The sequence below is a fragment of the Lepidothrix coronata genome, unplaced genomic scaffold, assembly GCF_001604755.1.
Source record: "Lepidothrix coronata isolate B3197 unplaced genomic scaffold, Lepidothrix_coronata-1.0 Scaffold68, whole genome shotgun sequence".
NCBI lineage: Eukaryota > Metazoa > Chordata > Aves > Passeriformes > Pipridae > Lepidothrix > Lepidothrix coronata.
The window spans coordinates 1,757,242-1,770,282 of NW_016690248.1; the positions used below are offsets into that span (position 1 = coordinate 1,757,242).

Here is a 13,041-nt window from a genome sequence, read left to right on the forward strand (position 1 = left end):
AGTTACACTCTGGAGTTGAAGAAAAGCCTCTCTAGGAATTGGAAGTAGAAAGTACTTGATGTTACAGTAGAATATTTTAGAATGTTCTGAGGGGAATGTTGCCCCCGAGCCCCCTTTAAAGGATAAATAGAGATAGGTTCCACCACATTTGCCAAAAAAAGGTCTACTCTGAACTTTTGTTGTTGGATCACGCTTTGGAGCCTTCAGCAGTAAGTCTGTCCAATATGATTGTGGTGATCCGAGACAGTGCAGTCTGGCAGATGCTCCTTGTTACCTGTCCCCCTGCAAAGCGCTGTTCTATATCCTATGCTACAAAAGGGAACTTACGCTCATACCTTCTTCATCAATTTAAAGGTAACACATCAAACTAGCTAAAGTAGTACCTAAGACCCCAGAGCTTCACCCAAAAAAACTCTTGTTCAAACTTGGTGAATTAACTTTAAATGCACATACACTGAGAGATATTTGATGCTTGTTGATGGAAAGGAAGTAGTTAAGAAAACGTGCTTTTAGAAATCCTATGAGGTGCATGTTGTAAGGCTACATTTTTTTGGATCAGTTATTATAGCCATGGTTTAAGCTGCCTAAGATAAACCACAACTGATCCAGTAGCCACATAGCTCAGTGTTGAATCTGTGTAATATACTTTGTGTTTTTGAGCACCACCTGTTCAAGTGTCACCTGCCCGATGGTACGATTTCAACATTTAACTCCTATAAAAAAGGTTTAAAAATTAACTTACCTGCATCACAAACCACACAATCTCCAGTAATGATTGGCTTTTCCCAAGATGACATTGTATGAAAATCAGGTGATTGTAATACACTAAACAACATTAATTGCCTTCCTGATCTACTTCCTCCTTGCTAATTATTCCTTTTGTTAGTGTGCTGCCCTAGAAAAAAGTCTGAAGTTGTTTCCTGTTTGGTTTCTAAAACGTTGAGAGTCCTCAATGCTTTGCATCATTAATTCCAGGCACACAGAAATGCTCTTAATAGTTATAGAATCACAGAATGGTTTGTGTTGGAAGGGACCTTAAAATATTGCCTGGTTCAAACCCCCCTGCCATGGGCAGGGACACCTTCCACTAGAGCAGGTTACTCAAAGCTCCATCCAGCCTGGCCTTGAACACTTCCAGGGCAACCAACTTCTCTGGGCAACCAAAATCCAAACCTACCCTCTTTCAGTAGTACCCCTTGTCCTATCACTACATGCCCTTGTACAAAGTCCCCCCCTAGCTCTCTTGTTGGCCTCCTTTAGGTACTGGAAGGTGCTGTAAGGTCTCCCCAGAGCCTTCTCTTCTCCAGGCTGAACAGTCCCAACTCTCTCAGCCTGTCTTCATATGAGAGGTGCTCCAGCCCTCTGATCAACTTAGTGGCTCTTCTCTGGACTTGCTCTAGCAGGTCCACATCCTTCTTACGTTGGAGGTCCAGAGCTGGATGCAGTATTCCAAGGGGGATCTCATGAGACCTTAGTGGAGGGGGAGAATCACCTCCCTCGACCTGCTGTTCACAGTCCCTTTGATGCAGCCCAGGACACAGTTGGCTTTCTGAGCTGCAAGGGCACATTGCTGGCTCTCGTTGAGCTTCTTGTCAACCAACACTCCCAAGTCATTCTCCTCAGGGCTGCTCTCAATCCATTCATCCCCCACCCTGCATTTCTGCTTGGGCCCTCAGCACCTATTCATTTCTGAACATCGTGAAAACTGAGAGCCTTCTGTCTCACAAGTTTGAAGACATTTGCTATTTAAAAGATATGTAGATGTGGCACTTAGGAACATGGTTTAGGGGTGGAATCGGCAGTGCTGGGTTAATGGTTGGGCTAGACGATCTTTTCCAACCTAAATGATTCTATGATTACTTCCAGGTATACTAGATATAGAAAAGAAAAACTATAGAAATTTAATTATTAAACTGGGTGTGTCTCTTTAAAAGTTGGGGAGTACAGCTCTGGAGGGATTGTCTGAGATGATGCTACAGATGCATTTTTAACTGGTCAGTTAGTGGTAGGCATCCGATGTGCGTCAGAAGTGATGGGCAGCTTCCCTATAAAGCAGTTACAAAGTCTGTGAATACCTGGTGTTACCTATAATTACACACAAGACAAAAGGAACAGCCTGAGAAATGCATCTGCCTGTCAATGTTATGAAACCAGTTGAACTCACAAGAGACGATAATTAATGTGGTATTGTTCCAGGTAATTTTAGATAGTATTCTTACCACCCAGTGACATGTGATGCTGTAACCTGCAACATGAAGGAGAATAACATATACAATATATAATGCTATTTAAAAAATGTTGGTCCATTTTGGTCACATCTCCATTAAGTGGAATGAAAAAACTTCACCTGACATGAGGGTAAAAAAAAAGTCAAAATCTGTGAGTAGGAAAGAACTGATGGTATTGAACCTTGATGTGCTTTAGATCTCAGGTATGCTCCCTTCTAGTTTATGTAAAACAAGTGGGAAATGCTATTTTGTCAGGTGACATTTTTTTGTCCACTCTGTTCTGTCTTTAACTCAACGTAACAGTGTCAGTGACAGACCATGGAGAAACCATGTCTGTGGTCACTGACTGCAGCTTATTGCCAGAATGCCCCTGTGAATACGAGGAAGCTTTCCTGCTTCTTGAATTTAAGATGCAGATACCATTTGATAAGTGAATTCCTACTCTTTCTCTGACTTTCCATCTCCTCCCTCCCTCAGTCACACGCTGTGCTGACCAAAATCCAGGACAAAGAGAATATGTATTGGCACTGTACTGTTGATGTAATTTTCTGAATTAAATCTATCATAAAAATGAAAAATTGTGACATACTAGTGACAGATGCAGCCTACTCTCGTTAAGTGGTTCACCTGAATTCAATGCTCTGGATTTACAGCCCCACAGCAGAAGATGGTGTTTTCTAACATCATGCAGCTCTCATTACATGGTGGTGCCTTGGACAAACACACCGTTCTGCTTCATTCAATGTATGTGAGCATGACTGTGTTTCCGTAAAGGCTGCCGACTTTTGGCTTTTACGCTATAAGGCAGTCGGCAAATTTTGTGAAGATAAAGAGGTTTTTAGCGAGAAAAACTCCACTTCATAGTGCTACTGAGAAAATATCCTCTTATTTGGATTTATACTGGAAATCATGTGAATACAAGGAATCTGTCCCAGGGACCTAAAAGCCTACAGCAGCACAGAAAAAAATAATTGCACTTAAAACGTAGCATCCACTCAGTAAGTACATAAAGAGCAATGCAAAGCAAAGGAGGCATTAAGAATTCATGTGACTACTGTGAAATGTAGAAAATATGTGGTTACATAGTTAATAAATGAAAGAGAAAAATACATAGCAAAAAGAAACAGTATTTAAATTCAAACCTTTATCTTAAGGACTGTCAACAAGTGACCAACACATTAGGAAAGAAATCTTACCTAAGATCAGAGGCTACTTCTCAAAAAAAAGGTCTCAAGTCATCAGCATGAACACAGGTTCAGTGACAGAGGAACACTAGTTTATTGTCACTAACATGATGCTGTTTTTATAAAATGTAACTGGATGTTAATACTAAATTACTATAATCTATTTGATAGAATACATCTCTTTCTAATATAAATTGCCTTGTTCTGTAGAATTGCCTTGTTGCCATCAAGCTGTGCACTATGAACTTTCCCCAGATCATTTCTTCTGTCTTTCTTCCCTTCCAGCATTTCTTCAGTCACTATTTCCTTTTGAAAAGATTAAAGCCACACCGTACATGTGATGTTTCTATTTTCTACCTGTTAAACCTCTACTGTTTGAAATGTTAAACCCCAGTAAAAGGACTAAGTGATAGTCTAGTCTGAGATACCACAAAGATATCAGGTTCATACATGAAAAATGGTTGCCTAGCCTTGTTGTAATCTTGGGAAGATGTCATTATGAGTTCTATACTTAAGACTCACCTTAACTCATATTCCAACCCTCCTGGAACAAGAAGGTTAGGTTCACCAGTGAAGGTTCCCTCTTTCATACTATCTCAGGATTCGAGTCTATGATACTTGTGTTTATTGATTTTTGAGGTGACACAACCCACTTGATCATCTCCTGTGCTTTACAGACTAATACCCATCACTTGATTTTGAACCCAGTAATCAGTATCTGACCAAAGCAGTGTTTCCTACCTGCCACATCTCAAGCCCAGAGGAGCAATGGGAATAGATGGATTTGTGATTTATTAAATAATGAGCAGAAAGGTACTGGAAAAAAATTTTGCCTTCCTACCCTCCACACATGCTGGGCAGTCTTGGGAAGAGAAAAACATGGCAAAGGGGACAGGATTGAAGGGCACTGGCCTCCCAGACCATCCTTCCTTCTCGAAATGACTCAGATGTTTTAGATATGTGAAAAGTCTTTTGGCCACAAGGTGCAAGTCTTTCAGAGACCCTCTGTGTGTCCCCTCTAGCTTCAGCTGCTGAGGGACCAGTTTACTTCTTCCTAATTTCGGCTGCAGCATCCTGCCTCCCTAAATCTGACAGTCAAATCCTGCCTCTGTCCTCAAAGTATTCAAGTTCCCTTTCCGAATTAAATTTGCCATAATCAATGAAGCAGTGAGAGGCTTTTCTTCAATTACCCTTTTAAAAATTCATACAAAAGTAGAATTCTTAATTAAAAGCCTGCCAATCTGAAATCACTGAGGAAATGAGACAAAAAAAATCCTTCCAGAAATGTGCCCAGACTAACTCAGACACAAAGCAAGGAGAGCAGTAGATAGGGATCTGATTTTTGCCTAGCCTCTGCAACTGATTCACTGCAATACTTTCTGCAAGTCATTTATTGTGCAGCAATGTGCTTATTGATGGAGGAAAACCAGTATTTATTTCCTTTCACAGAGTTGTCCTGAGTCTGACTAACAACTACTTGTGCAAATCTTTGGATGAAAGAAATCGTAAGAGTTCTAAGCTCTTAATATATATTACTTATTGTACTTTAAAATAGTCATCACACTAGGTAGGAATTAACATTCCAATTCCCATAGGGTGGATACCTCTTCCTACATGTATATATAAAAGTCATCAAGTGACCTGCCTCAGAGGAAGGCCAACTGAAGACAGGTGAGTCTGAATTCACTCTTAGAACATTTATTTAGAGCCAGAAGCCTTTACTTTGTTTTGATTTAGCCTTTTGTTTTGATTTACCATTTTATCAATATTGTGATTGCTATGCTGTATCTAACTCAGGCCTGTGAGGTTTTTGTGATGGGAGGGGGAAAAAATGGCTGGTAACTTAAAACTTTATAATCTGACAATTTCCTACATGCGGAAAGAGCTACAGCCTGTAGCTTTTGATGCAGACCCATATGGATGTGCCATTGCATTTATAGGTATTGGGTCAAGCTATATTGATCTGGGCTTGTAAATACTCGGTGTTAGTGCTAGAGGTCAAACTGAGTTCCTGCGTGTACCCAGCTCCATCTGTGAACATTTTTCTTGAATAGGCTCACTTACTCATTGGAGCCTCTCCAATGACACTGGTGGACTATCCATGTTTCTCCATTCGTGCAGTCTGGTTTGCAGTAGAAATGCAGTCTAGAGAAAAGGTCACACATTATTAAAATTGATAATGTATTTTCAAGTGTTAACAGCATTAGTGATGACTGCCTACAAGACTCGTGGTGTGTTTTTTATTTGAAATCTTCTTGGGGAAAAAAGTATTTGTAAGCCATAAAAGCTCCTCTGTTTAAATGTGTTAACCAGCAAGCCAAATACAGTCAATGCTTTTTGCATTTGATAGCTATTATCTGATGACGTTTTGGAATTTTTTTAATAAGCACAACAGATGCATTTATTAGTAAAATGATTATCTGCTGTTATTGCACAGAGAAGTATTATTTCACTAAATAAATCTTGGAGTTGCCTTGCATGCTCTTAGCAGAGAATTAAGGGTCATATTGCTTGATTTTTGAAAGCAAGTTTTTCCAAAAGCCAAGCAAAAATCCTTTTTGAACAGAGAAGCAATGGATGTGTGCACTTTGTAGCACATTAGACTTCAAACACCTACAAAATTAAAGCAAAGATGGGATACCTTGTCATTGTAAAGACACGCTATGGGTGTTCAGGAGGGGCCATGTGAGCAAGCAATGAGAACTGACAGGGACTAAAAAGGTCCCTGCTGGTCCAGGCTGCCAACAGGGACCTCCCTGATCCCAAGCTCCCCAAGGAGAGCGCGCGCTGCAGAGAAGGTGCCTCTGCTCCCCAACCCCTCTTCAGCAAATGCCATCCCTGTCTGGTGCCTCAGGGCAGGAGCTTTTGGCACCCCAACTTTGCTACAGTGCTGTTGAAGATCAGCAGTGATTTCTTCATGTTTTGCAAACTGCTGTGTTTCCAGGTCTCCTGGGACAGCTGAGGAGAGCCATCGCCATGATCCCCGCACTGCTCTTGCTGGGCCTTTCAGCCCTTGTCGGTGAGATGGGTTTGGGTTGCTGTCAAAATCACAGTGGGAATTGTTTGCAGAAGGACCACAGAGAGGAGGTGTGCAGACAGGCTTAAGGTTCCCTTTCTGCATGGCCCTGTAAAACCCTGTGTGGCTAAAGGTCCTCGGCTGCTGTATGAGGCCACTTGCTGCCCACACGTCTTTTAAACCAGCATATCTGGAGTATGGGACTGAAACCAAAAGGGAGTCACAGACATAGCTCCTCTTGATTTTTCCAGCTAACCTTATCCAGTCTCTCTACCTGCTCAGAAATGGTCTCACAAATGTGGCAAGCTGTTTGATGGAGGCTGTTTGTTCCTTGGTTACTAAGGAAATGGGGTAATTTTCACAGACTGAGGCAAGCATTCTCCTGAATTAATTCCTCACCAGGTTATGGAGGGACACAGGAGACACTTCCAGCCAGGGTTCTCAGGTACCTCCAGCCATCATCTGAAAGATCCTGGACAATGGGGGCATTGAATGGGAAGAGCCCTCTGAAATAAATGCAGAGACTGTGGTTCTTCATTCCCACACCAGCCTTTAGACCTAACAGGGCAGGCACATATTCATCTAAATTTTCATTAGATCCACTTGCTTCAACATATTCAGTTAGAAAAGAACAAATTTCTGTTCTCTACTTTCTTTGATAGCATTACTGATGGAGAGCAGTGGCAACTGTACTAGCAGGGCCAACACAAGGGGATTGTGGACTGCAGGTCTGGGTGACTCCCTCATGCTCAACTTGTATGCACTTGCAGCACTTGTACAATACTGCTCTGAGATCTTATGTGTTCAAACACCTCCGTTTAATATTTCAGCTCCATCCATGAGTTACAGTTGCTATGGTGATATAAGTGCTCTTCCAGCCCCCACGGTGTCCTGTACAGCTGTAAGAGCCCCAGATTGTGGTAGGTATCATCCATTGCTTGACTTGTCGACCTGTTTCTACCTGACAGAGAGATGCTTTACTTACTGTTATTGCCAAATTAAATGTGGTGCAGCTATTCAATTAGTCAAAAGGGAGAAAGCAACACTTCCTCTCCCAAAATGGCGGGTGCTGTGAAGCCTCCAGGTCTGGTGGAAAGTGGAAGCATAAACCCCAGGTCCTGTAGTGAGGATCTTCAGCCTCAGAGTAAAGGGAAGTAGTACCACCCCTTTTCAGTTAAAACGGTTTCTTCATCAGCCAGGACTTTGGCATCAGCATCCTCACAAAACCCCAGGGCCCGTATGCTGGAAGGTGAAGATGCACAGATCCAGGTTCTGAGTGCTGGCATGTTGGCTGAGCTGGCCAGTGGTGACCTGTCAGAGACACATTTTACAGGGCAAAGGTCCCAAGTGTGTAGCCATCCTACTTCTGGATGACTAGTGTTTGGTAACTCCTTCACATTTCTCTCTTTCTTTCCTCATGTTATTTCCCTGTCATTGCACATCTGACTGTGTCAGGTTAATACTGCTCATATCTCCAGGAATTTGGCCACATGCTTTAGATGTAGGCTCTTTCAGGGCAGACACCTTGACTGTCAGTGTCCAAGCATGGATCTGAACACACCTGCTTGTTTCCAAACTGTTCCAAAATTACTTTAAAAAGTCCTTCTTTCTATAGACAGAATATATAACAGTTACTCCAGTTTGTCTGGTCAGTAGTAATGTGTATCTATTTTTGCAAATCCCTTTTGAAATTTCACTCTTCTGACTCCAGAGCCACATTTACAGTGGAACTGCAGAAGAAAAGGACCACGAACATGTGGTTCCACTTCCTGAGAAGCCTCCCTCTTCCCCTTGGGTACTGGCACAGCAGCTTCCTAGCCATGGTCAGAGCCAATAGGGCTGTGCTTTTTCCTCAAGCTCCACTGCCCAGTTCAGCGTAGATGCAATTCCTTCAGAATTTGAGTTACTTCTTTGATACATCTGCTCAAGGGGAAAGGCAGGGTTTTGGACAGGGATGTGTTTAAGTCTGCCTTTTCCTACGCTGCAGGATATGCCATGGTACGGAGGACTGCTGAGGCAGACCTCGTGCGCCTGAGGAAATATGAGGTCCCGATTAGACGAGTAGCCAGAAACCTGTGCTTGGACCCAGCTCTCATTGGTGCCATCATGTCACAGGAGAGCCGTGTTGGCCTGCTCCTGAACAACGGCTGGGACCAGGGACGGCAGAAGTACGGCTTGATGCAGGTACATCAGGATGATAAGTATGAGTAACAGCACAGTAATTTAATGCATACCCCAGGTCCTGACCTTAGCAAATGACTGTTCTGTATTCAAAACGGCACTAAAATCAAAGGTTGTTCTCAAGTGTCTGGAATAAGGTCACTTCAATGAGTTGCAGCCTGGGGGGCCAATGAAGAGGAAGAAGCTACAGCAGGGGTTGCATTCAGGGGGAAACCCATTTTCTTGCTTGTCTTTTCTAGATCAGCAGGCAGCTACAGCAGCCTTATGCAGTGTGGGATAGTGAAGAACACATAAATCAGTGCTCAGCTATTCTAGTTCTTTCAATCAATGAAGTACGGACAAGACATCCTACCTGGACCTGGGATCGGCAGCTGAGAGGTACACAATGGGCTGTATACCTGAAAGGGATACACTGAGAGTATTGTGCACTCATTGGTGTCACTTTTAAAGGAAAAAGAGCATCAGTCTGGCAGATTTTACAGCATGTCTTACAATAAAAACCCCAACCAAACCCAGTTTTTGAATTTAAAAGAGGCAATTCCAAACTGGCAGATCAGCAATGTGAAATAGCTGTCAGGTGGATAAATAAGGTAGAAAATAACCGAACACAAGCCACTGGGGAAACTGAGGCAGAAATTGAGGCACCACAACACAATGAGCTTATCGTGGCAGGCTGTTGTGTCCAGGAATCTTGGGATCCAGGTGCCCCTATAGTCCATGTTATCTTCATGGTGGTTCGTTCCCTCTGTGCTATAATTTACTCTCCCATCCTTGCTCTGATACTGCCTTTTTAGATTACACACTTTTCTGGAAACAGTATGCCATTTTCAACCGCATTTGGAGAGAATCATGGGTTCCTTCACTGTAGCAACAAAGATTTTACAAAATCAGTCCCTTTTCAACAACAATGCACAGTTAGCACTTTGCCAAGCAGTTATGTATGTTTGATGAGATGCATGGCACTTTCAGCTAGAAATTTTTACTCTTAAAACTCTATGTCTTACTTAAAAGCCCAAAACAACTCCTTCTTAACTCTTTCCAGGGGGAATCTGCACCTACCATGCAAGAATGGGCAATCTCCAGGTCTACGAGGAAGACCCATGCAGCAGAGACAACAACTACGTCAACAGCGTGATTAGGCGAGCCCAGTACTTCAAGAGAAATGGGTTCTAGCTCATAAACCTGCCCCACCACTGAGCCTCTCCTCTGCACAGACTAGCAGTGATCACAGTACCCAGAGCAGGTCTTCTGGCAGGACCGATGCTGGGAGCATTTCCAACAGCACCTTGCTCACTCCAGCAAATCCCAGCTCCCCACTCACCAATGGGCGAGCTCAGCACTGCCTTCCAGGGAACCCACAGGGATGAGATACCACAAGCTTGGGGTCTTTGAGAAGCAGATGGGGACAGACCAGCAGTGTTTAAATTTTGAGTGAGGAATGTGACTCTTCCTATTTGGAGCTGAACCCAGGGCTGTTCATGCATCCCCCAGACGCAAGCACACAAGCAGCTCTCCCTGGACATCAGCTGTGCTCTTCCCATCACCTCCATCCACCTCCTTTCCTCTTCATGGCCAATGCAGGGGATGAAGTCCCTGAGTTAAAATTTTCCCTCTCCTTGATGCTGCTGGCTAAGGGGCAATGAAGAGACCAACGAGCCTTTGGTCTCTGCAGTAGCTGAGTATTCCTGTGGCCAACCTTGAGGGGGACAATGCTACACATGATTTGGTTAGTCTACCAAGCCTTGGAGTCCATGGCCGTGGTGGGGCTAGGGATCTCTTAAGGGTGAAAAGCAGCCTCACATAGGGGAAATCCTCTATATAGAAAGTACTCCAAGGGCCACAGCAGGCATGCAAAACACCTTTCCATTAGAGACCAGCCCTCAGTAGGAGTCAGCCCCGTACATACCCACCCAGGAGCTGTATCACAGCAACAGTGTTGGTAAAAATCCCCACGCCCTTTTCTGCTTTATCTTTGGCTCCCTTATGTTGGGTTTCCTCCAAATTTAAAAGCATTTCAGCATCCATCCCTCTGCCAGGTATCCCAGCTTCTAATAGGAGTGAATTAGCTCTGGGCTTATAAGGTCTGTTTGAAAGTGGTCTTCTATGTGGATGGGTCTCTGGGTGCCAATTTATGTTTAATTAGAATAATAATTAGAATAATACTGAGAATAATGATAAGAATAAGAGAGAAAATAAAGATAAATGTTAAATTCCAGTGTTGTTTTTTTTCAATTTCATGGGGCTCTATGGGTAGCAACCTACAACTTGAGTAAATAACCCGGTTTGGTACTCTTGGAATGGGTCTAAAACTTAGTTTGAGAACAAGGAAAGGAATATGGTGCTGGAGACTGGATAGCTGAGAAGAGCTGGGCCTGAGCCTGGCCACTGACCCAAACCTGTGAACAAGAGAATAAGGATGTTCACATTTAGCCTTTTGAATTTCCATTTTGGAGGTATCAGAGCACCTTTCTGCCAGCTGTCACCTTTGCTGATGTAGAAGTGATGTGCCTGGCAGTCCCTGCCTGGCAGCACAGGGATGTGCTGTGTGTGTGCCTGGGCTGCCAGGCAGGGTCAAGGCAGGAAGCATGAGAGCTGGTTTGGAGACAGCTTTTGCCGGCAGAACAATTTTAATGCTGTGCCCCTTGTCTTGCTGGTCACTCATCTGCTTTCTGTCACAGCAAGGACTCTCTATCACTAACATATTGACAAGCAAACTCATTTTATCACCTCTGGAGATCAGAAGGAACTCTAGGATGTCTCAAATATTACTATATTTTTTTTAAAGACTACAGTAAACAGTTCGGTGTTGAGCAACCACAGGCATTGAACTATATATTATTTAGTCTTTAGTGAATTTTGCACTATATTAATATAATTTTACTAAAATTGTTACTTTGTAATAGAATGTATGAAGCCTCTCATGTGGTTTGATCCCCTCTACTTGACATAGCTTAGGTAAAATTCATAGGATGAAGCCTTTGGTGCATTATGTTATGTAAACCTCTGTGTTATATAAAACTCTTACATAAAGCCTATGACTGCATTTTTGGTAGAGCAGTATAAACTTCAAATGGGGTAGGAAATCTCATTGCTACCTATGTGTACAAAGTTGGGGTTTGAGTTCAGAGGGTGAACCAGAGTGGAGCTTCCTTTGGTTGCCTTCATGCTGCCATCCCTTCAATCACTGCCAGAAAGCTCCTTGTCACCACTACCGGTGCTGCCATCCCTGCAGACCTGTGAGCTCCTCAGGACTCCGATTTACACGAGTGTTACCCATGAAGCTGCTGCTTCAAGTTATCGTAGCAACATCCAAGGGCCTGCAGACTTGCCTGCTGACTTGTGCAGCATCACCACAAAGGATTATTTATTTTTTAAGTCCATTTAAAATTCCCAGTTATGGGAATTCCATATTTTGTTGCAAATATTGTTTTAGGGTATCAGCACCTTGCAGTGAATACAGAAAACCTCTGCAGAAAATGAGTTGAAACTTGATAAATTCGTAGGAAGGAGTAAATAATTAGGAAAGTTTAACACTGGCATGCTGCCTTAAGATTTGAGCAAAAGCTTTCCTGATAAACAGTGAGTTCAGATTGCTGTTCCCTGTCATCTTTTTCTAGTCACCCGTGTCCATGTTACTGGGAGTTACTCTTCTGCCTGGTATAGACAAGGTAGATGCAGTTGTGCTCTTGGTCACCCTTTTGACCCACAGTCCACTGAAAAAAAACAAAACAGACATCTTGAAAAGCAAATGATCTAATACCAAGTAACATACCAGACAAAAGCAAAAGCTCAGGTAAGGAAAGAGAAAAGACAAAATAGAGGGGAAAGAAAGCTCCAGGGAATCACATACCAGGACATCTGTCTACAACACTGAGGAAGATGTTAAAGGATTGAATGGTTGCTTCAAGAGATCCTGGGGGACAACAAAGCAGCAAGACTTAGGAGGGTTCTGGCAGCCTGACTTGGTAGGGAAAAACCACCTCAGACCAACCAAAGTCTTTATCTAACTGGGGAAGTGGCCAAAAGAGAAGCCATGGTTGTGCTGCATCACGAGCTCAATAAGGCTTTCAGCAGAAATTTGAAGTGCCCTCATATGTGGAGGGCCTTAAGTACATAAAGCACTGGTTATCAGCAGCTTCTGGCCAAACTGGTGAGACATTTCAAGTGGAGCCACACAGGTCTGTTCTACACCAGTTTGTCTCAATTTTTGGTTGTAAAATTAATGGAGGATATGAGCTATCAAACCCATGGGCTACACTGAGCGGCAACGTCAGCTCTTCCACTGATAGTCAGAAACTATGAAAAACAGTTAGGAACCAAAGTACTGAAATCAATCAAACAGAGGTGCAACACACTTGAGGAGGTGTAGTGGGCAGGCAACAACCCCAAGGAAAGGGCTGAGGGTTCTAGTGGGAAAAAAAGAAGTTGATGC

General features: G+C 43.1%; 1 protein-coding gene across 4 annotated transcripts; it reads left to right on the forward strand.

Moving 5' to 3' along the window:
- The first annotated feature begins 3,111 nt into the window (after window positions 1–3,111).
- LOC108498995 (lysozyme g-like) lies at window positions 3,112–10,768 on the forward strand. 4 transcript variants are annotated; one of them, XM_017818362.1, is made up of 7 exons: window positions 3,112–4,917; window positions 5,008–5,083; window positions 6,357–6,431; window positions 7,259–7,348; window positions 8,416–8,612; window positions 8,849–8,987; window positions 9,652–10,768. In XM_017818362.1, exons 3-7 carry the CDS (start codon window positions 6,389–6,391, stop codon window positions 9,780–9,782), a joined length of 600 nt encoding a protein of 199 aa, XP_017673851.1. In that variant the 5' UTR covers window positions 3,112–4,917; window positions 5,008–5,083; window positions 6,357–6,388; the 3' UTR covers window positions 9,783–10,768. The 4 variants fall into 4 exon arrangements, with proteins under 4 accessions (XP_017673851.1, XP_017673850.1, XP_017673852.1 ...); XM_017818361.1 differs by having other exon boundaries at window positions 3,112–5,083; XM_017818363.1 differs by lacking the exons at window positions 3,112–4,917; window positions 5,008–5,083 and having other exon boundaries at window positions 6,153–6,431.
- The last annotated feature ends 2,273 nt before the right edge of the window (window positions 10,769–13,041 follow it).